This window comes from Saccopteryx leptura, chromosome 10 (genome assembly GCF_036850995.1).
Source record: "Saccopteryx leptura isolate mSacLep1 chromosome 10, mSacLep1_pri_phased_curated, whole genome shotgun sequence".
Taxonomy (NCBI): domain Eukaryota; kingdom Metazoa; phylum Chordata; class Mammalia; order Chiroptera; family Emballonuridae; genus Saccopteryx; species Saccopteryx leptura.
Window position 1 is genome coordinate 74776675 of NC_089512.1, and position 21848 is coordinate 74798522.

General features: G+C 40.1%; 1 protein-coding gene across 3 annotated transcripts in view; it reads left to right on the plus strand.

Annotated features, from left to right (window-relative positions):
* Positions 1-6682: 6682 nt before the first annotated feature.
* Positions 6683-21848, plus strand: part of LOC136382094 (cadherin-related family member 3-like) — a 112833-nt gene continuing 97667 nt past the window's right edge. For all 3 annotated transcript variants that reach the window (XR_010747193.1, XM_066350986.1, XM_066350987.1), the window contains exon 1: positions 6683-6795. Coding sequence is in view for 2 of the 3 variants with exons in the window: in XM_066350986.1 (XP_066207083.1) it covers positions 6753-6795 (43 nt within the window). In the remaining variant the exon portion in view is untranslated. The remainder of the gene's footprint in view (positions 6796-21848) is intronic.

The following is a 21848-nucleotide window of genomic DNA, read 5'->3' on the forward strand; positions in this document are numbered from 1 at the left end:
AGGGTGTCTCCCGCTTCCACTGCCCCACGCCCATTCCCAAACTATTTATAACAATTAACAAAGGTGATTTTGCTTCAGGGCCTAGGAATAGAACTGCAATTTCTGTTATGAAAAGAATACTACCCTTCTTAAGTTTTTTAATTTCTTGGTTAGTAGTGAATTTGTTTGGTTGTATTGCTTCAACCCCTATTTCTTCTTAAAAGTGGAAATATGCAAAATTTAATTTTGTTCATGAAAATTTATAAGTTCAATCTTTGACTCTTCCAGCCTCATGAAAACACCTCATTTCTACGATCTGACCTATTGCTAATGACCCTGGTAAGAAAGAAGCCAAAGAAATTGGAAAACAAATAATCTACCTGACTTCCCAAATTAAAATGTATCATGTTTTGATATTTCATGTCTGTGTTTATGGTTTTGCCATTGGCAAGAAATATCAGGTGAAAGGCAGTTTTCAGGGTGTATTAAAGAGCATGCACATAGATGAACTACAGTTAGTTACCTATTTCAGCAGCAAAATTGATGGGCAAAGGAACAGCATTGACTGGACTTTTCTTGAAGAGTGTTCTACTGAATTTTCAAAATACTATTTCCTGCCTGGGATGTGTGGTGTTTCAAGTTCTAAGACTGAAGCTAGTATTAGTCCTTGCTTTGGTGTCATACGCCACATTCAAACTCAAATTCAGGGGGAAGGGGAGGTTTTCCTCACTACAATGAAGACTTACCTGATCATATCATGAGGCTTCCTGATCCAATGTATAAATGCAGTGCCTTCTCCTTCCAACCCACACAGAGCCTTCATTTCCAAATGCAATGCTTAAAAAGAGGTGCTGCCTTTTCAAATGTCACAGTGAACACAGTTAATGCAAAAAAATTTCCTACCTCTCGATCCCCTTCCTTTGAATGAGCCGTTTTTCTTTCTGGGCTGCTGAAACCTGTGGTACCGGCCAACTCTTCCATACCCAAACTCAGGGGCTCTGGTTGATGGAGTTGAGGGTGGTCCATTGCTGTCAATGTCACTTGTGGTAGCTGTTTGGAATTTCTTTAGTTCTTGAGCTCACAAACTTTAAAACAAAATGATGCAGTGACTGAGGCACTTCTAACTTCTGGGCTATTTGGGATAAGTATGTAGGAACTTTTTGAAATCCTTTTCTATTCCCTTCTAGGCATTAGAAACACCATTTGATGGACTGACCGGGTTTACCATTCCACAGAGATCCCAATGACGTGTTTGGCAGAGCAATGGGAAATTCCTTTTCACTTTGTGGAATATGCGTTGTAACTTCCTGAGCAAGACAAATGCAGAAAAGCTGACATGATCATCTTAACCACCCCCGTTTGGGTTGGTAATAAAATAGTCACACACCAATTAGTTATCACATTTATCTGTGTATGCTGAAGTCCAAAGAGGAAAGAAACTATAGCAATACCAATGGTCCCGGCTTTTGACAGGTCTTTCAACTAGAGCTGGGGATACTCTCTGTCCTGGGGACACACATGAAAAGGCCAGTTGCTACCTCGTCTTCTCACAGTACACCCCAAGGACTATTTTATTATATCTTGGAACTTTGTAATTGACTCTTAAAGCACATGGCTAAAAAAGTTGAGTACTTGGTCCACGCTTCCCAACCTTTCCCCATTTTTTTATTGGAAAAGAGCAAATTCTGGCTGGGTTGAAAATTTCCACCACAAGGTGGCAGCAGACACTAGGATTTATTCCCATTACACATTTGTGCTTGAGTTTCTCAGTCGGAACTAACTGGATGCTAAGAAGGAAAACTCTAGAAAATTGTTGGGAGATAGAAAAATTACTCTGCTTTCTGTGTTTGTACTCATCAGTAAGCTGAGCATGCTCTTTAAACTTTCCTGTGCACACAAATTACCTGGGGTCTTATTAAAATGCAGATTTCATACCGTAGGTCTGGGGTGGAATCCAAGAATTTGCATTTCCACCTGACCAGTGATGGCACAGTGGGTGAAGCATTGACCTGAAATGCTAAGGTTGACAGTTCAAAACCCCGGGCTTGCTTAGTCAAGGCATATATGGGAGTTGATGCTTTCTGCTCCTCCCCCTTCTCTCTCCTCTCTCTAAAATGAATAAATAATATCTAAAAAGTAAAATAAAAGTTGTGGAGGTATTTAAAAAAAAAGAACTTGCATTTCCAACAAGCTCCCTAGTGGTGCTGAGGATGTTGACCCATACACCACATTTTGAGGAGCAAGGAGAGGCCTTGCATGTCCCAGGACAGAGGGAAAAAACTTAAAAATGATCAAAAATGAAATATAAAAATTGAGTGAAGAAAGTGGGTTTGGGAGTTACACCTGTGTTCTTGCTACAGTTTAGCTGTGTGGTCTTCATCAATTCACTTAGCCTATCTGACTGTTTTCTCACCTGTCAAGTAGGGATACGGTGGCGCCCACAGGAGAGTGGGTGCAGGTGGTACTCTGAGAAGCACTGAAGTGCAGCACACCTGATGTGCTTCAGTGCAGTGGGTGAGTGCTTCTACCTGGACTGTTTTCCCTCAGCCATTGGCACCCCCAGAGCATGATAAATAAGTTGTGCATGCATGAATGAATAAATGAATGAACATTTTCTTCACCTACAGCCCAATTATTTTCATTCGATTATTGCAATAGCTGTGTTAATTTTGTTGTATTTTGTCAACTATCTGGATGAATGCAGTTAGTCCTATATTAGGAAAAGAACTGATTTTTATTTGTGTATGTGTGTGTCTGTTTGCACATGTCTGAGTATACAGGTCTGTATGTGTGGTGTATGTGCACAACAGGTGAAACATTTGCTGTTTTGGCTCCTATGACAAGATGCATGGGTTTTTCAAGGAGTCCCAAAGCAGATGATGGTGCACGCAGGAGTGGGACAGGGGAGGAGAGTAGGGAGAAGAGCTAGGAAACCAACAAACGCTGATTTGAGCCAAATCTGTTTTTAAATTCTAGCTCTACCTCTTACAACTCATGCGATCTTGGGCAGGTAACAAAACTTCCCTGGATCTCCATTTTCTTATCAGTGAAATAGGAATAGTAACTGCTACCTTCTGAGGATGTTTTTTTCATTGTTACCTGGCAACCATTTGAATGCCTAGTGGATGCTGGTGCTACTCTTGACAACTGGTGCCAGGGTCAAGAGGTCCCTTGGGAGGTGTGGCGGCACTGAGGGAAAAGAATGCGTGAGAAGTCGACATGAGGGAGAGACAGTTACAGAAGCTGCTATACACTTTATTTCTCAAGGCCAGTTTTCATACGGTGCAGAAGGATTTACGCATGTGCGACCCCCTCTTGCTGAAGTAAATTATATAGAAGGTGGCAAGTTATATAACTGTGAGAGCAACTGCGCATGCGCTCCCACCTGTTGGTCATGTCCTTTGGCATAGCTACTGCCGGGCTCTAGCTCATAGCTGGGCTCTGACTCCTGGGGAAGTGCAATGAACAACACACAGTATCACTGAACTAATATAACTTAAATGCTGTGGGAGAGGTTGACAACAAATAAGAAAACAAATTAACTTTGGCTAGGGGTAAGTGCCAGGAAGAAAATATAAAAAGATGCTAGGATAGTGAGGGTCAAGTTCAGAGGAGGAGGCCAGGCAAGCAGTTCCGCCTGTTGAGTCCCTGGGCCTGAGAGCTGAACAAGGAGAAAGAGTCAGTCATGTAAAGACCCATCTGTCCCAGGAAGATGGGGCAGCAGCTACCCAAGCCCTGAGGTGGAAGGAGTCTGATGCCTTAGAGAAAGCAAAAGTCATCAGGTGGCGGCAGCAGAGTGCTGGATCGATGTGAGGGACTGGAGAGGGAGCAGAGAGAGTTGCTGGAGCCTCCTGAATAAATTAGTGATCTTGATCTTGACCTTCAGAGCAATGAAGTGTAATTAGGGTATTTAAAATTTATTTTAAAATTTTTAATAGAGGTAGAATATACATGATTTAAATTTACCATTTTTTTTTTGTATTTTTCTGAAGTGAGAAGCAGGGAGGCAGAGAGACAGACTCCCACATGCAACCGACAGGGATCCACCTGGCACGCCCACCAGGGGGCGATGCTCTGCCCATCTGGGGCGTTGCTCTGTTGCAACCAGAGCCATTCTAGCGCCTGAGGCGGAGGCCATGGAGCCATCTTCAGCGCCCGGCCAACTTTGCTCCAATGGAGCAAAGAGAGAAAGGAGAAAGGACAGGGGGAGAGGTGGAGAACCTGGGACTTCCACATGCCGGGCAATGCTCCACCACTGAGCCATCCAGCCAGAGCCAAATTTACCATCTTAACCATTATTTGTCACCATCATTATTCATCTCCTGAGCTTTTCTCATGTTGCAAAACTGAAACTTTGTACCCATTAAACTCACTCCCCATTCTTCTGCACCCACCCCCCTCCCAAAACCATCATTCTACCTTTCTGTCTCAATGAATTAGGTAAGGATTTTTACAGAGTCAGTCAATACAGATTTATTCTGTGCAGTGGGGGTTCAGCCTTGAATAAAACAACTAGCATCCCTGCCCAAGAGTTACATTCTAGTGGAGAAGACAGACACAAAGCATGTTAATAAGTAGATAAAAAATGTTGTAAGAAAACAGTAAAACATTGTAGAAAGCAAGTGGAAGTGGGTGCTTCTGCCAAAGTGATTAGGAAAGACCTCTTATAGAGCTGACACTTGAGGTGAGACATTTCATGTTGAAAAGGAGGCAAAACTCTGGTAAGATCTGGAAGCATTGTTCCAAAGGTGGAAGACTACCAAAGCAAAGGGTCTGAGGCAGGCAGCGACTGAGCCATGTGGAGACCAGTGTGGTGGCAACATAGGTGACAAGGGAAGGTGACGTTATACTTGTGTTTTAAAAAGATTGCTTTGTGCAGCTTGGAAAATGCACTGGGAGGGAAAAGTATGATGTTGAAATGTCATTAAGTAGTCTTTGTCCCAGGCTAGACAGGATGGTGGTCAGTAGAGTGAGAAGGGAGAAGACAGACTCAGGAAATACTTAGGAGGTATAATACTGAAATGGACTGGGTATGAGGCTGGCTAGTAGAGGGAAGAAGATTCTGGCTGCAAAATTAGGTTGTTGCAGTTTTTCTAGAGTGAGAATGTAGTGGTTTAACTAACTAAGTAGTGGGTAACGGAGCTAGAGAGAAAGGCACAAATTAAGAATCTCCCATTAATCTCCTTTTCTTTTCAATGATCCTTCATGGGATGTGTCCTGGAGTCATACCCACACAACCATTCCTTGTATATTTGTGAATGACCCTCTGAGAAGCCAAAAAGCCAGAGCAGGGCAGTTTGGTCAAAACACAGTCTCCCTTTGTTCTCAATATTATCCTTCTACTGAACATATCTGAGATAGAATAATCCTATTCTGGTAACCATAACAACAGTTGACTTCTATTAAGATAGAAATGGATTGAAGCCTCTAAGTCAGAGACTGCAAATGTGAACGGCTGCAGGAGCCGGCAGGTAGAGGTGAGAGGCTGTGGGTGTAACGGGGAAGGTGGCAATGGAGCCAGGCAGGTGGAGGTGAGAGGCTCTGGGTGTAACGGGGAAGGTGGCAATGGAGCCAGGCAGGTGGAGGTGAGAGGCTGTGGGTGTAACGGGGAAGGTGGCAATGGAGCCAGGCAGGTGGAGGTGAGAGGCTCTGGGTGTAACGGGGAAGGTGGCAATGGAGCCAGGCAGGTGGAGGTGAGAGGCTCTGGGTGTAACGGGGAAGGTGGCAATGGAGCCAGGCAGGTGGAGGTGAGAGGCTGTGGGTGTAACAGGGAAGGTGGGAACAGTGGTAAACTGCAGTGTTAGACTAAAACTTACTGAACTTCAAATTTTTAAGAAGACTGGTGCATATAAAAATGTGGTCTGCGGGTCATATTTAGCCTGTGAATCACCACCCACTGCTCCAGATCTTTATGTATGTACTCTGAATTCAGCCAGACAGGTCTTTCCCATCAGTTCTAACGCTGATTTCCCCCCGAGGTTTAACTTAAATGTATTAACTTGCATTCTATTGGCTTTTGACCAGTTGTTAAATAGTTCTTGCATTTTTTTTTTTTTTTAGATTTTATGTATTGATTTTTGGAGGGGGGAGAGTGAGAAAGAGAGGGGTGAAGTGGGAAGCATCTACATATAGTAGTTGCTTCCTGTATGTGCCTGGACCAGGCAAACCAAGGACTCAAATCAGCAACCTCAGTGTTCCAGATTGACGCTTTATCCACTGCACCACTACAGACCAGGCCTAGTTCTTGCACCTTGTCACTATCTGGTTGCACACTAAGCTCACCTAGCAACTTGTAAGCCTTCTGCAAACTTGATAAGCAGAGATTCTGTGTCTTACTCCAAGTCTGGGAGAGGTAAACACATAGGACAGGGAAGTACAATGTACCTTAGTGACCTGGAATCATTTTAAAACAAAATCCTTTTGAAAATGAGTGAGTCTAGTGAACTGACTATTTCTTGAAGAGTCCTCACTAATTCTTGTCACCAGGTTTACCAAGAATTGGGAGGCCTTTGTGTAGAGGAATATGAATTGTGAATTTCCCCCTCATTCAAGCTGATCTCCTTACTGTAGCTTTTGTCCTTTAGAGAGAAGAAGGTGTCACTTTACCAATCACTTAGCAAGAATTGTGTCATAAGAAAGTGTATATGGGGCACCTAGAGACGGACTGTTTCTCTGGAGATGACTCCTGACCACGAGGGTGCCACTCCCCGGAGTCGGCGAAGGCGAGGGCTGAGACAGAGTGTTTCTGAAGAGGCCACCGCCGACCGTGCAGGATGCCTTTTCTACACTTGTTTTTGGTGTTGGCTGCTGGCCCAGGTTGGTATCTTTAACTCTGGATTTCTGTCATGTTGCTTTGCAATAGTCATTTGGTTTGCTTTTAAGTGCTGCTCCTGGAAGTCGTCAAGGGCGCTGGGCCGTGCCACCTTGGAAAGTCTACATTTCAATCAAAGTCCTCTCAGACCCACTTGGTCTGTAGACTGATGCATGTTATCATTTGGAGGGCACTTTGGCAATACTGACCAGGTCTTAGAGGCAGCAGTCCACCCTGGGCACCTATTCTATGGAAATACATAAAGACAAAAAAACACATGTGGACTTATTTGTAATAACAAACCAGAGGCAACTCACATGTTCAGCAATACAGGGTTAATTAAATGGTCCTCCAGGCATACAGTGGACATTAGTGCCATTCAAAGAAAGAGGCAGAACTATGTGCAGATAAATGATGTGGTCCATGCTGCCCTGTGGAATGGAGACAGGATGTCCTAAACTTCTGAACATGAGAAGAACCCTTCAAAAAACTCTACATTCACATGCACACAGGCATAGAAAGTTCTGGAAGAATTTATACACAATTTTAACAGTGTTAACTTTGGAGATTGGGAGTAAAGTGGTAGTTAGAGCAGCAAATAACCACACCTGGATGGTGGTCACCACACTCGGCAGCACCACTCTAGAATCTCAGTGTTGTTTTTGCAAATATGATCATTTATTTTTATTGGAAACACCAAATCTAATCATGCTTACTAAGAATTTGGAAATTAGAGGGCTCTTTCAGATACTCATCATTTAGTCTTAGAATATTAAACATATTTTACATAGCTTTTTGTTGGCTTGTACCCAATTGTAGATGTGACTAGTGCTAAAGTTAATGGCTAAATTCATCAGTTATTTTATGAAATCAGTTCATGTAACAGTAAAAAAAAAAAATCACTTAGACAAACACCTTAATGTTATGAGTTCAAAATTTGGATAACTAATTTTTACATTCTTGGGTTTGATTTTTTTAGTTTAATATAATACATATTACTATTAATCTTATGATTAAAGTAATGATTTAATGTAATACATTAAACTAAAGAATCAAACTTATATTAAATTTAAAAACCAAGCTCATATTAATATATATTATATTAAACTAAAAAGTCAAACTTACATTAAACTAAAAAAATCAAAACCAAGAATTTAAAAATTAATTACCCAAAGTTTGAATGTATAACATTAAGATGTTGGTTTAAGTGATTTTCCTTTTTTACCTGTTACATGGACTGATTTCACAAATAAATCAACTAATGAATTTAACCATTAACTTTAGAACTAGTCACATTCACAATTGGGTACAGCTATGCTGTTATTGTTGCCAACAAAAAGCTATGTAAAATATGTTTAATATTCTAAGACTAAATGAGGGTATCTGAAAATTGAAAGAGCCCTCTAATTTCCAAATTCTTAGTAAGCATGATTAGATTTGTGTTTCCAATGAAAATAAATGATAATATTTGTAAAAACAACACTGAGATTCTAGAGTGGTGCTGTCCAGTGTGGTGACCACTGCTCAAGTGTGGTTATTCACCACTTGAATGTGGCCAGTCTGAATTGAGATTTCTTGTAAATGTAAAACACATACTGGATTTTGAAGATTTCATATGAATAAAGCAATGTAAACTATCTCATTAATATAAAGTTCTTATTAAAAATATTTATCACATTTTGAAATAATATATTAAATACAATGGGTTAAATAAAATATAATTTTAAAATTAATTTCACCTTAAAAAACTTTTAAAATATGGTTACTAAAAAGTTTTAAATTACATATAGACAGGTGTGTTCCATAGGCCTACATAGTCGTTAACAGATTTCTTCTCAGATACGAGCACTCTGCCTGAGTCCACTGCTCTAGTTTTGTGGATGCAGCTGTCTCTTTGACACTGAAATAACTGGTGAATTGAGCACATCAAATCAATGGGTGAGACATTTAGTAAAGTTATAATGAAATTTAATAAAGATTTTATTTAAATTTAATTTGTTTATTTGCTTTTTTCATGGCTGAAGATATTAATCTTAAACCTAAGGTCACACACTAGAGACTCTCAATGTGTTTGGTATACCAGATGTTTTGAGTAGCAGAATATTTCACCAAAACATCTCCATTTTAGGATCCTCACAAAAAAATAAGAAGATCGGCAACTCAGACCACACTCCCGTGTGGGCAAGTCGTGGCTGCCCCATTAGGTAGAAACAAGTTTTCGGTTTCACCACAGTTCCACCGATGTCTTATACACAGTTATCGGGCATTGGTTCACTAACTCCATTGAAAGAGTGCAACCAGTTTTTTTCAAATCTCCTTTTGTCTTTGGGTACAAAGGCACACCCTCCCAATCTCCATCATCCTATGAGACTACCATCATTTTGATCCTTTTTATTTTGACTTGATTTAATTTCAGAAGGTACAGAGTTTATTGTGGAACTATTGTGACAGGAAATGCAAAATAAAATGTCAATTTATGTAGATAACAGTTTGGTAGATGGGTTTATATGCTCTGAAAATTATTCTCCTTCCTAGGGATTATTATATGTTCAGGTATTAAGCTGTTTTTCAGAATACATCTTTTAGTGGAAAACTTAAGTATTCCCAAATTTCTCAGCACTTAGAAATAAATTGAAGAAAATCTAATATCAGTTCATTCTTTAATGCATTGTCAACAAGATATCATCAAATGCAGAAGTCACTCTTGACATGGCTCAACTTAGAGCACCTATTAGAAAGTCTGAACCAGCAAAATGGAATGTAGTTGCAACCTTTCAAATTTATATCATGTCACAACCTAATAGGTCAATATTATGTAATTGATCTACTGCAGTTAGAAGAAAAGAAAAATTTTATTCATTTATTTATTCACTTATTCATTCAACAAATATTTATTAAGATCCTACTATGGCCAGGAACTGTTCTTGGTCCTGAGGATTTAGCAGGGACCTAGCAGACGGAAGTTTTCAATTTCATAAAACTTGAATTTGAAGTGGGAGGGAGGAGGCAGAAAATGAACATAAAATATTAATAAATGAAATAAAAAGAAACAAATAATATATGACATTTTATAAGTTTCACCTGCAGGAGTGAGAGATGCTGTAACTTTATGGAAGGGTGGCCTAGGAAGACCTCACTGACACAGGGACATTATGTCAGAATCCTGAGGGGCGTGCTGAAAGAAGTGTGGATGTCCGGGGGGTGATTTTGGACAGGGAGAATGACAAGGGCAAAGGCCCTGAGGCAAAGCCTGCTTGACATGTTAAAAGGAACAGGAATGTGTGTGGCTGGAGCAGAGGGAGGGAGAGCAAGAGTTTGGAACATGAGGCCAGATAAACTAAATGGTGGTTTTGTCTGCCACATGGGGCCTGTAGGCCAGCATATAAACTTGGCTTTCACTCCTTTCACTCAGTGTGAGATGAGAAGCTGCTAAAAGATTTTGAGAAAAAGAGTGATGTTACTTGATTTCAGTTTTAGCACATTGTGGGTAGCTCAATCGTGTAAAAGTGGCTCATTAAATTTTCTTATCTAATCTAAATAATCCCTGTATTAGTTTTCTTTTGCTGCTGTAACAAATTACCACAAACTTGGTGGTAACTTAAGTCAATATACATTATGAACTTCAGTTCTGCAGTTAAAAATCTGACATGAGTCTCACTGTGCTGAAGTCAAAGCACTGGCACAGCTGTGCTTTCTTCTGGATTCTCAGGGGTGCGCCCATGTCCTTGCCTTTTCCAGCATCTAGAGGCCACCCACATTCCTAGGTTAGTCACACACTTCCTGCAGGTGAAAAGCCATGCAATTTGCATCTTTCTCATCATTCTTCATATCTCCTTCTGACTCTCTTCTGCCTCCCTCTTCCACTTTTAAGGACCCCTGTGATTACATTGGGTTCATCCAGATAATTCAGGTTAATCTCCCCATCTCAAGATCATCACATTTGGCCCTGGCTGGTTGGCTCAGTGGACAGAACATGGGCCTGGCATATAGATGTCCCGAGTTTGATTCTCGGTCAGGGCACACAGAAGCAAGCATCTGCTTCTCTTCCCCTCCGTCTCCCTCTTCTCTCTCTCTTTCCTTCCCATAGCCAGGGCTTGAATGTCTGTCCCGAATGCTGAGGATAGTTCGGTTGATTCGAGTATCAGTCCAAGACAGGGGTTCAGGTGGATCTTGGTTGGGGTGCATACAGGAGTCTGTCTCACTATCTCCCCTCCTCTCACTTAAAAAAAATCATCATATTTGCAAGGTGCATTTTGCCATGTACTGTAACATAATCAGAGGTTCTGGGAATTAGAAAGTAAATATCTTTGGGGTGGGGCCATTCAATTATAACCCCAAAGCATCATACTTTGCTCAATAACCACAATACCCCACCCCAACCTACACATGTCCCTAGGAGAATGCAAATTTCAGCTCTGGAGAAAAAGTTCTGAATAAGACTTTGAAATGCAGTTCCGGAGGGAAATCAATGAGCAGAAATTAAAATTTTCCATTTACAAACTTCATGGTTCAGAAATCTTCAGATCATTTCCTCAACAGAAAGGATGTATTGGGACCTTAAGCACACCTTTAGAAACAGAAGAGAATTTGTTGATTCAGGATAGAGGATGATGAAAATATTCATTACTGGAGAGAGGCTTGCAATCATCTTTAGAAACAAATTCATGAAATAACTCAGCCAAGAAGGATCTTTAGATGGAAGAAAAAAGAAAAAGAAAAAAGAAAGAAGTATTAATTCTCTAGCATTTTATTCAATACTAGAGGATACCATCAGGCCAAAAGGTGTAGGTATCAGCAGATGGAGTTGGTCCTGTATGCCCTGAAATGATACAGTGTGGGCTTCATCCCTCTTCCGGCTACCTCACACCTCCTAGTAGACTGGGCATGTCTGAGGTGGGAGAGAAACAGCAAGCATGTGGCCTTATTCATCATTGTATAAGAGCACATCTGTATCACTTTACTGTGAATGGCCATTGCAATGCTCTTTGTGTTTTGTTGTACATTGCAAAAAAAAAATCATAAAACAATACCAGGCTTACCTTAGCACTCAATAATTGCTTGACCAACTAAATTGGAATAGAATTTTCTCTTGAGAATGGAGAGGACACAGGACTTGAATTCAGGGCACTGTCTTAATATTGGCTTTTTCCAGAGAAGTTTTGAGAGTCTCTAGACTTAGTTCACCTTAGCTAAAATCTCCTCTGCAAAGTCCAGCTGAAATTCAAGGGAAGCAGAGAACAAATAAAAGAGAAGAAAAGAAAGAAAGAAAGAGTCAAAGTAGGACAGCCCAGTAGGGCATATGACTTTTATCTCCAAGTGCATTGTGGTTTTGAGTAATGAGTAATTTCAGAACACTGCAGGGTTAGACAGGAGTTACATGGAATATTGACATTTAGGGAATGATTTTTATCCCCATTTTATGAATTTTGTATACTAAAACTTATAGTGCATTGATGTAAAAAGAAATACTACATTTCCCATGAGAGTGAATGGCAATTCTTTATTAATATCATGACCAATAATCTAAATTGCTTATATATTAATACAGTAATCTGTTCCTCGGTGTAGTTCAGACAAAGAGGCTTCCTATCAAGCAGCAGTGGACATCTAGTTTCAGAGAAGATTAATTGCTTGCACAAGTGCTCATGTGGCCAGTATGATGCAGAATTAATATCTAAGTCAGGGTCTGTTTGATTCCCAAGTCCATTACTGATGTGGTCTCCTTCCTCCGTGCAGTTACTGTTAACAGTTTGACAAGAGCCTTTCAAATTTGAAATTCTGAAGACTTTTGCTTCCCACTTTTTATCCCAAAGAACAACACTCTGAATCATGAACTCTTTCTTATCTATCCTTTAAGAAAATGCGATTTGGATTCAGCATGTTTGGGGTTAAAATCCTGGCTCTACTATTTATAAACTGTGTAATTTAAGGCCATTGGGCCTTTCTTTTCCTTTATTGGTTTAACATTTTTTATTACTTAATTTATTTAAAAAATTTATTTTTAGTTTACTGTGTTGACATGGTTTCAAGTGTCCCACTCAATATAACATGCTCTACCCACTGCATCGTGCTCCTCATGCCCCAGGCAAAGCCTCTTCCATCCCCATTTCACCCCCTTTGACCTTTCACCCTCTACCCACCACATCGTGCTCCTCATGCCCCAGGCAAAGCCTCTTCCATCCCCATTTCACCCCCTTTGACCTTTCTTCCCCTACCTCCATCCCATTTTTCTTTTGGGAATTGCTACCCTGTTGTTTGTATCTATCTGTTTTGTATATATAATTTGGCTAATTCCTTCACCTTCTTTGATCTTGTTCCCTCTTCTCCCTTCTCTCTGACAACTGTCCATCTGTTTCCTGTGACCGTGCCTCTGTTTCTATTTTGTTCCTCTGTTTATTGTGTTCATTAGATTCCTCATACAAGGATATTATATGGCATTTGCCTTTCTCTGCCTGGCTTATTTCACTTAGCATAATAACCTTCAAGTCCATCCATGTTGTTGCAAAAGGTAAGATATTCTTTTTCACAGTCATGTAGTATATTCATTCCATTGTATAAGTGTACCAAAGCTTTTTTATACACTCACCTCTGATGGATATCTGGGCTTTTTTCCAGATCTTGGCTATTGCAAACAGTGCTGCAATAAACATGGGGGTACATATCTTTTCTGAATTATTGGTTTGGGATTCTTAGGATATATTCCTAAAAGTGGAATAGCTGGGTCATAAGGCAGTTAATTTTTTGAGTTAACACCATACTGTTTTCCACAGTGGCTGCACCAGTCTGCATTTCCATCAGTAGAGCAGGAGGGTTCCCTTTTGTTCACACCCTCACCAGCACTTGTTGTTTGTTGATTTATTAATGAAAGCCATTCTAGGAGGTATGGAGTGGTATCTCATTGTGGTTTTAATTTGCATTTCTCTAATGATTACTGACATTGAGCATTTTTTTCATATGCCTGTTGGCCATATGTATTCTCTTCAGAGAAGTGTCTATTCAGGTCCTTCGCCCATTTTTATTTTTATTTTTATTTTACAGGGACAGAGAGAGAGTCAGAGAGAGGGATAGATAGGGACAGACAGACAGGAACGGAGAGAGATGAGAAGCATCAATAATCAGTTTTTTGTTGCGACACCTTAGTTGTTCATTGATTGCTTTCTCATATGTGCCTTGACCACGAGCCTTCAGCAGACCAAGTAACCCCTTGCTTGAGCCAGCGACCTTGGGTCTAAGCTGGTGAGCATTTTTTTTTTTTTTATTTTGCTCAAGCCAGATGAGCCCGGGCTCAAGCTGGTGACCTCGAGGTCTCGAACCTGAGTCCTTGGCATCCCAGTCCAACGCTCTATCCACTGCGCCATGGACTGGTCAGGCCCTTCGCCCATTTTAAAATTAGACTGTTGACCTTCTTGGTGTTGAGTTTTATAAGTTCTTTATAAATGTTGGTTATTAATCCCTTATCAGATGTATCGGTGAATATGTTCTCTCATTGAATGGGTTGTCTTTTTACTTTGTCAATGGTGTCTTTTGTTGTGCAAAAGCTTTTTATTTGATATAGTACCATTTGTTAATTTTGTCCTTTATTTCACTTGTTCTAGGAGATATATCAGCAAAAATATTGCTTCAAGAGATGTCTGAGAATCTACTGCTTATGTTTTCTTTTAGAATTTTTATAATTTTGTAACTTACATTTAAGTTTTTTATCCATTTGTAGTTTATTTTTGTGGGTGGTATAAGTTGGTAGTCTAGTTATATATTTTTTCATATACTTGTCCAATATTTCCAACATCATTTATTGAAGAGACTGTTTTTACTCTATTGTATACTTTTGACTCCTTGTCAAATATTAATTGGCCATAAGGGTGTGGGCTTATTTCTGGGTTCTCTGTTCTGTTCCCTTGGTCTGTATGCCTGTTCTTACGTCAATACCAGGCAGTTTTTATTACAGTGGCCTTGTAGTATAGCTTGATATCAGGAAGTGTGATACTACCCACTTTGTTTTTCATTTTCAAGATTTCTGAGGCTATTCAGTTTCTTGTTTAGTTCCACATAAAATTTTAAAATATTGGTTCTAGATCTGAAATACACCGTTGGTATTTTAATAGGAGAAATTGCATTGACTCTATAGATGGCTTTGGGTGGTGTAGACATTTGAATGATGTTAGTTCTTTCCAGCCCATGGCCATAGCACCCTGATCGCACCCAAACTCCTCTGATCTAAAAAAAAATTCTTATCTATGAACTTGAGCGTATGCTTCTACTTGTTTGTATCTTTCTCGATTTCTTTTTTCAATGTCTTATAATTTTCTGAGTACAAATCTTTTACCTCCTTAGTTAAATTTATTCTAGGTACTTTATATTTTTGTTGCAATAGTGAATGGGTATGATTTCTTAATTTCTCTTTCACACATATTATTGATGTATAAAAATGCCACTGATTTCTAAATATTAATTTTATATCCTGCCACTTTGCCAAATTCATTTAATAGGCCTAGTAGTTTTTTAGCTGAGACTTTAGGGTTTTCTATGTACAGCATTATGTCATCAGCAAATCATGACAGTTTTACTTTTTCTTTTCCAATTTGTATGCCTTTTATTTCTTCTTCTTGTCTGATTGCTGTGGCTAAGACTTCTAGAACTATGTTGAATAAGAGTGGTGAAAGGGGGCACCCTTGCCTTGTTCCTGATCTTAAGGGGATTGCTTTTAATTTTTGTCCTTTAAGTATAATGTTGGCTGTTGGTTGCAATATATGGCGTTTATTAGGTTCCCTGTATTCCCACTTTGCTGAGAATTTTGATCATAAATGGGTGCTGAATTTTATCAAATGCTTTTTCTGTATCTATTGATATGACCATGTGATTTTTATCCTTCATTTTGTGTATGTGATGAACCACGATTATTGGTTTGTAAATATTATACTAAGCCTTGCCTCTCCAGAATAAATCTCAATTGATCATGATGTATGATCTTTTTAATTTATTGCTGGATCTGGTTTGCTAATATTTTGTTGAGAATTTTAACATCTATGTTCATCAGGGATATTGGCCTATAGTTTTCTTTCTTTGTAGTGTCTTGACCTGGTTGTGGAATTAGGATAATACTTGTGTCATAAAATAAACTTGAAAGTCTTCCCTCCTCTTGAATTTTTTGGAATAGCTTGGGAAGGGTAGGTGTTTGTTCTTTGAATGTTTGTTAAAATTCACCTGTGAAGCCATCTGGTTCAGGACTTTTATTTCCTGGGAGGTTTTTGTTTTTTGGTTGTTTTTTTTTTTTTGATAACTGCTTCCATTTTATTTGTTGTAATCAGTCTGCTCAGGTGTTTTGATTCTTCCAGATTCAGTTTTGGAAGATTGTATGTTTCTAGGAATTTACACATTTTCTCCAGGTTGTCCAATTTTCTGGCATATATGTATTCTCTTAGAATCTTTTGTATTTCTGTGATGTCAGTTGTTACGTCTCTTCTTTCATTTCTAATTTTATTTATTTGGGTCCTCTCAGAGGCAAATTACGGTCAGTTGAGTCCCTGGGCGCAGTTGAGTTCCCTGGGCGCAGAAGAAAATAATGGGCCCCTTACATTAGAAAAAATTGTAAAGTTGGAGTTTTGTGGGGCCCTTCAGAAGTTGGGGTCCACCGTTAAATCTGCCTCTGGGTCCTTTCTGGGTTTTTTTCTAGATAAATCTGGTTAAAGTTTCATCAATCTTATTTACCTTTTCAAAGAATCAGTTCTTGGTTTCATTGATCATTTGTATTTTTTTTTTAGGCTTTATACCATTTGTTTCTACTCTGATCTTTATTATGTCCTTTCTACTTCCTCTGGGCTTTATTTGTTGTTCTTTTTCTAGTTCTTTTAGATGCAGAATAAGATTGTTTATTTGAGATTTTTCTTGCTTTTTAGGTATGCCTGAAATGCTATGAATTTCCCTCTCAGGACTGTTTTCACCGTGTTCCATAAATTTTGGGTATTTGTGTGGTCACTTTCATTTCTTTTAAGGAAATTTTTTATTTATTCCTTGATCTTATTGTTAACCCATTTGTTATTTAATAACATGCTATTTAGCCTCCAAGTGTTTGAATGTTTTTCAGTTTTTCTACTGCAGTTGATTTCTAGTCTCATGCTATTGGGATCAGAAAAGATGCTTGATATGATTTCAGTCTACTTAAATTTATTGAGACTTGTTTTGTGTCCTTACATGTTGTCTATCCTTAAAAATGTACTAGGAGCACCTGAAAAGAATGTATATTCTACTGCTTTGGGGTAAAATGTTCTGAAAAAGTCAAACATTAGTTGATTAGTATGTCATTTAAAACCTCTGTTTCTTTGTTGATTATCTGTCTGGTGGGTCTATTCTTTGATGTCAGCAGGGTATTAAAATCCCCTACTATTATTGTATTATTGTTAATATCTCCCTTTATGTCCATCAAAATCTGATTTATGTATTTAGGTGCTCCTATATTGAGTACATAAATATCTACAAGGGTTATATTTTCTTGTTAGATTGCTCCCTTTATCATTATGTAGTGACCTTCCTTACTATAGCCTTTGTTTTAAAGGTTATTTTGTCAGATATAAGTATTACTACCCTAGTTTTTTATTCAATTCTATTTGCATGGAACATTTTTTTCCATCCCTTTACTTTCAGTTTATGTGTACCTTTTGTTCTGAGGTGGATCTCTTGTAGACACCATATATATGGGTCTTGTTTTCTTTTCTCTTTCTTTCTTTCTTTCTTTCTTTCTTTCTTTCTTTCTTTCTTTCTTTCTTTCTTTCTTTCTTTCTTTCTTTCTTTCTGACACAGTGCGAGAGAGACAGAGAGAGGGACAGATAGGGACAGACAGACAGGAAGGGAGAGAGACAAGAAGCAACAATTCTTTGTTGCAGCACCTCAGTTGTTCACTAATTGCTTTTTCATATGTGCCTTGACCAGGAGGCTACAGCAGACCAAGTGACCCCTTGCTCATGCCAGTGACCTTGGGCTCAAGCTGGTAAGCCTTGCTCAAACCGGATGAGCTCGTGCTCAAGCTGTTGACCTTGGGGTCTCGAACCTGGGTCCTCCATATATCCCAGTTTGATGCTCTATCCACTGTGTCACTGCCTGGTCAGACTGGGTTTTGTTTTCTTATCCATGAAGTTACTCTATGTCTTTTTATTGGCGCATTTAATCCATTTACATTAAGGTTGTTGTTGTTATTATTATTATTATTATTATGAGAGGAGGGGAGATAGTGAGATAGACTCCTGCATGTGCCACAACTGGGATCCACCTGGCAACCTTTGCCTAGGGATGATGCTTGACTAAATTGAGCTATTTTTAGCATCTGAGGCTTATGCATTTGAACTAACTGAGCTATCCTCACTGCCTGGGGCCAACGTTTGAACCAATTGAGACACTGGCTATGGGAAAGGAGAAGGGAGGGAAGGGGGAGACGGAGGAGGAGAGAAGCAGATGGTTGCTTCTCTTTTGTGCCCTGACCAGGAATCAATTCTGGGATGTCCATATGCCAGGCCAATGTTCTACCCACTTAGCAAACTGTCCAGGTCTGAGGTTTTTATTGATGTGTACCTATTTATTGTCATTTTATTTCTTAAACCTATAATCCTCTTTTTTTAAATTTTTTTGCTTTACTCTTCTTATAGTAGGCCCTTTAACATTTCTTGCAATACTGATATGATGGTAATAAACACTTTGAGCTTCTTTTTGGTCTGAGGAGTTCTTTATTTCTATTTAAATTTTAAATGATAGCTTTACTGGATAGAATAGTCTTGGTTGTTGTTTCTTGTTTTGCATCACTTTGAATATTTCTTGCTAACTCCTTCTATCCTGAAGTGTTTCTGTTGAAAAGTAGATGTCAGCCTTATGGGGGCTTCTTTGTAGATAATTAATTGCTTTTCTCTTACAGCTTTTAGAATTCTTTTTTTGTCTCTTATCTTTGGCATTTTAATTATGATGTGTATTGGTGTGGGCCTCTTTAGGTTCATCTTTAATGGGACTCTCTGTGCTTCTTGAACTTGTGTGACTTTATGAATTTAGGGAAGTTTTCAGCTATCATTTCTTCAAACAAGTTCTTTATCCCTTTTTCTTTCTTTTCTTCTTTAGGAACCCCTATGATGTGGATGTTGTTTCTCTTCATGTTGTCACAGAGATCTCTTAGAGTTTTCTCATATTTTTTGAGCTTCTCTTCTTTTTGCTGTTCTGCTTCTATGCTTACATTTATCTTGTCCTTTAAATCATTGATGTGATCCTTTGTTTCATCCATCCTACTGTTGAATCCTTCTAGTGCAGTTTTCATTTCAGCTATTGTATCTGCCATTTCTGACTGGCTCCTATTTATGGTTTTAATGTCCTTTTAAGTGCTTACTAAGTTCTCATTGTGATGATCCATTCTTACTCTAAGATCCTGGAGCATCCTAATAACCATTATTTTAAACTCTGCATCTGTTAGCTTGGTTACTTCCATTTCATTTCATTCTTTTTTGGGGGGTTTCTCTTGTTGATTAATTTGGGTCATGTTTCTTTGTCTACCCATTTTGTCTGTGTATTAGGTAGCTCTGCTCTGATTCCCAAATTTGTTGTGACATCTTTATGAGGAAGGTGTGTTCAGTGGTATTGACCTCTAGGCCACCTGAGCTCCTTGCTCTAGGAATGTTTCTTGAGTGTTATATTTACCCTCTTTTTATATGTGAATGTTGTTGGCCCTCTCCTGGGTGGAGTTAATTCTTCAAACTGTTGTCTCTAAGGGTCAACCTTGATCACATGTATTAGACACTGTGCAGTATCTGTCCTGTGAAGCATAGTTATTCTCAGCAGGGTCTTGTGCCTGTTGGACTTCTCCTTTGGTCATACTGCTTATGTGGCTAGTTGAATCTAGTGTTGGTGTGGTCTGCCACCTACTACTGGCTGTGTTGGTTCTGGGTACTCTTGGGCAGGGTTCAGCTATGAGTTGATGTCAGACATTGTTTATAACCCACCATGGGCTACCTGTCTGGAGGTACTGTTCTGTTTGCTGTTTGTGTCAGCATTTTCTATGCCTGGGTGTGTGGGGGAGGGGCTAACCTGTGTATAAGAATCAGCTTCTTCCTGCTTTGAGCTGATAACAGCTCCAAAGAAGGATCCAAGTTCCATAAGATTTGCTTCCACTTCTCAGCTGCTCTACCTCCTCTTATAGCTGCCTGGTCTTCCCACAAAATATTCTATAGAAAAACTGTAGAGTGGGTACAGACTGGCCTCACCCCATCAATCCCTCCACAGGTTGCAAGATTGGTGGGTTCAGGCAGTTGAGGTTAGGATGACAACATTAGGGGGACCCCCTACTTTGAGGGTCTCTAGGTAAGGAGCTCAGTATGGGGAAAGTGGCCTGTACTTTAGAGCCTAATCCTTTAGCCACTGTTGGATACTCCAATTCCATTTCTCCCCAGCAATATGAGTAGCAGGTTCAGATTTGGTGGGGCTGACAGTCTCCTCTGCAAAAGTTCTTTCAGCTGGGGAGAACCTGATCTCCGGAAGGAAGATTGAGGAGAGGGTCTTCCACTGATTGTGCCTCCCCCCCAAAAAAATGTGGCTAAGCCTCTTGACAAATCTCAACAATACGCTCCAAGGAACTCACACTATGAGCGTCTGTGCTCTAACCTTCTCTCCCTTCCCCCTGTGGAACTTGGTCCAGTGGGGCAGGGTATTTGGGACTTGGGCTGGCTGACTGTGAAGCTCCTTCTCTTCCAATCCATGTGAACTACGGCACAAGTGTTGACTTCAGAAAGCAGAATTTGCCTTAGCTGGGTTTGGTGTCTGAAGGGCTCTTCCTTTGGATATGCTGCTAGTAAGGGTAGTTAGGTTCTGCTCTGCTTTTCTCTGTAGCTGGCTACTGGGTGTATTGGTTCTGGGTTTCTTAGGAGGAAACCTGGTGTAATCCAGTGTAAGACACTTCCTGTGACTGGCCCTCAGCAACCTTTTTGGAGCTATACGCAAACCAGAGTTTGTGGCTGCCTCTACTAGGCTTAGGTGCACATGGAAGGACCAAGCTGTACACCTGTGCTGGCTTTTACCCACACTGGGCCTGGAGGCAAGTCAGCAAAAGGCCCAAGGTTCTCTGAGTTCTGCCTTCTGCTGCCTCTCTGTGTTAGCTGCTTGTTGGGCTTCACCACTGAATAAAACTTCTGGTAGAGTCTAGAGCAGGGGTCCCCAAACTTTTTACACAGGGAGCCAGTTCACTGTCCCTCAGACCGTTGGAGGGCCGGACTATAAAAAAAAACTATGAACAAATCCCTATGCACACTGCACATATCTTATTTTAAAGTAAAAAAAACAAAATGAGAACAAATACAATATTTAAAATAAAAAACAAGTAAATTTAAATCAACAAATTGACCAGTATTTCAATGGGAACTATGCTTCTCTCACTGACCACCAATGAAAGAGGTGCCCCTTCCAGAAGTGCGGTGGGGGCCGGATAAATGGCCTCAGGGGGCTGCATGCAGCCCGCAGGCCCTAGTTTGGGGACCCCTGGTCTAGAGGCTGAGGCAATTTAGGAATTAAGAAAGGTGGTGGGTGTGGCTCTCACCACAGGGCCTCAGGTGTCAGTCTGTCCTGAAGTTTTTCACAGACCTCAGGTGGGTGTGGCCACTAGGAGTTCAGTGGGCATGGCCTCTGAAACTCAGAGATTTGGTCTGCCTGCAGTCTGGACAGTTTCTACTGAACTTCCCATGAGGCAGAAGCACTAGTCACATTCTTGGGAAAGTAGGAAGAAAGCTCCAGCCTCAATGCCAGACAACTGAGTCACTATCCCACTCTCTGCTTCCTGGTCAGGCTTCTTACTCTTCAGCAGAGCCCAGTCTCCATCGGGTAGCGCAAGAGAGATTCTTAAGGGTGCAGCAGTTGCTTTCCCCCAGAGTGGCGCCTCACAGAGGGGACTGCTCTACCCAAAAAAGACTGTGACTACAGTATTGAAGAATGAGTTAGCACAGAGCCTCCAGTAGCTGTCTCCCACTGCATCTCTCCCTGGGCCTCCAATTTCATATGCTTTCATGCAACTCTAGTCCTCTCAACCCTCCCACTGCTGGGACCCTGG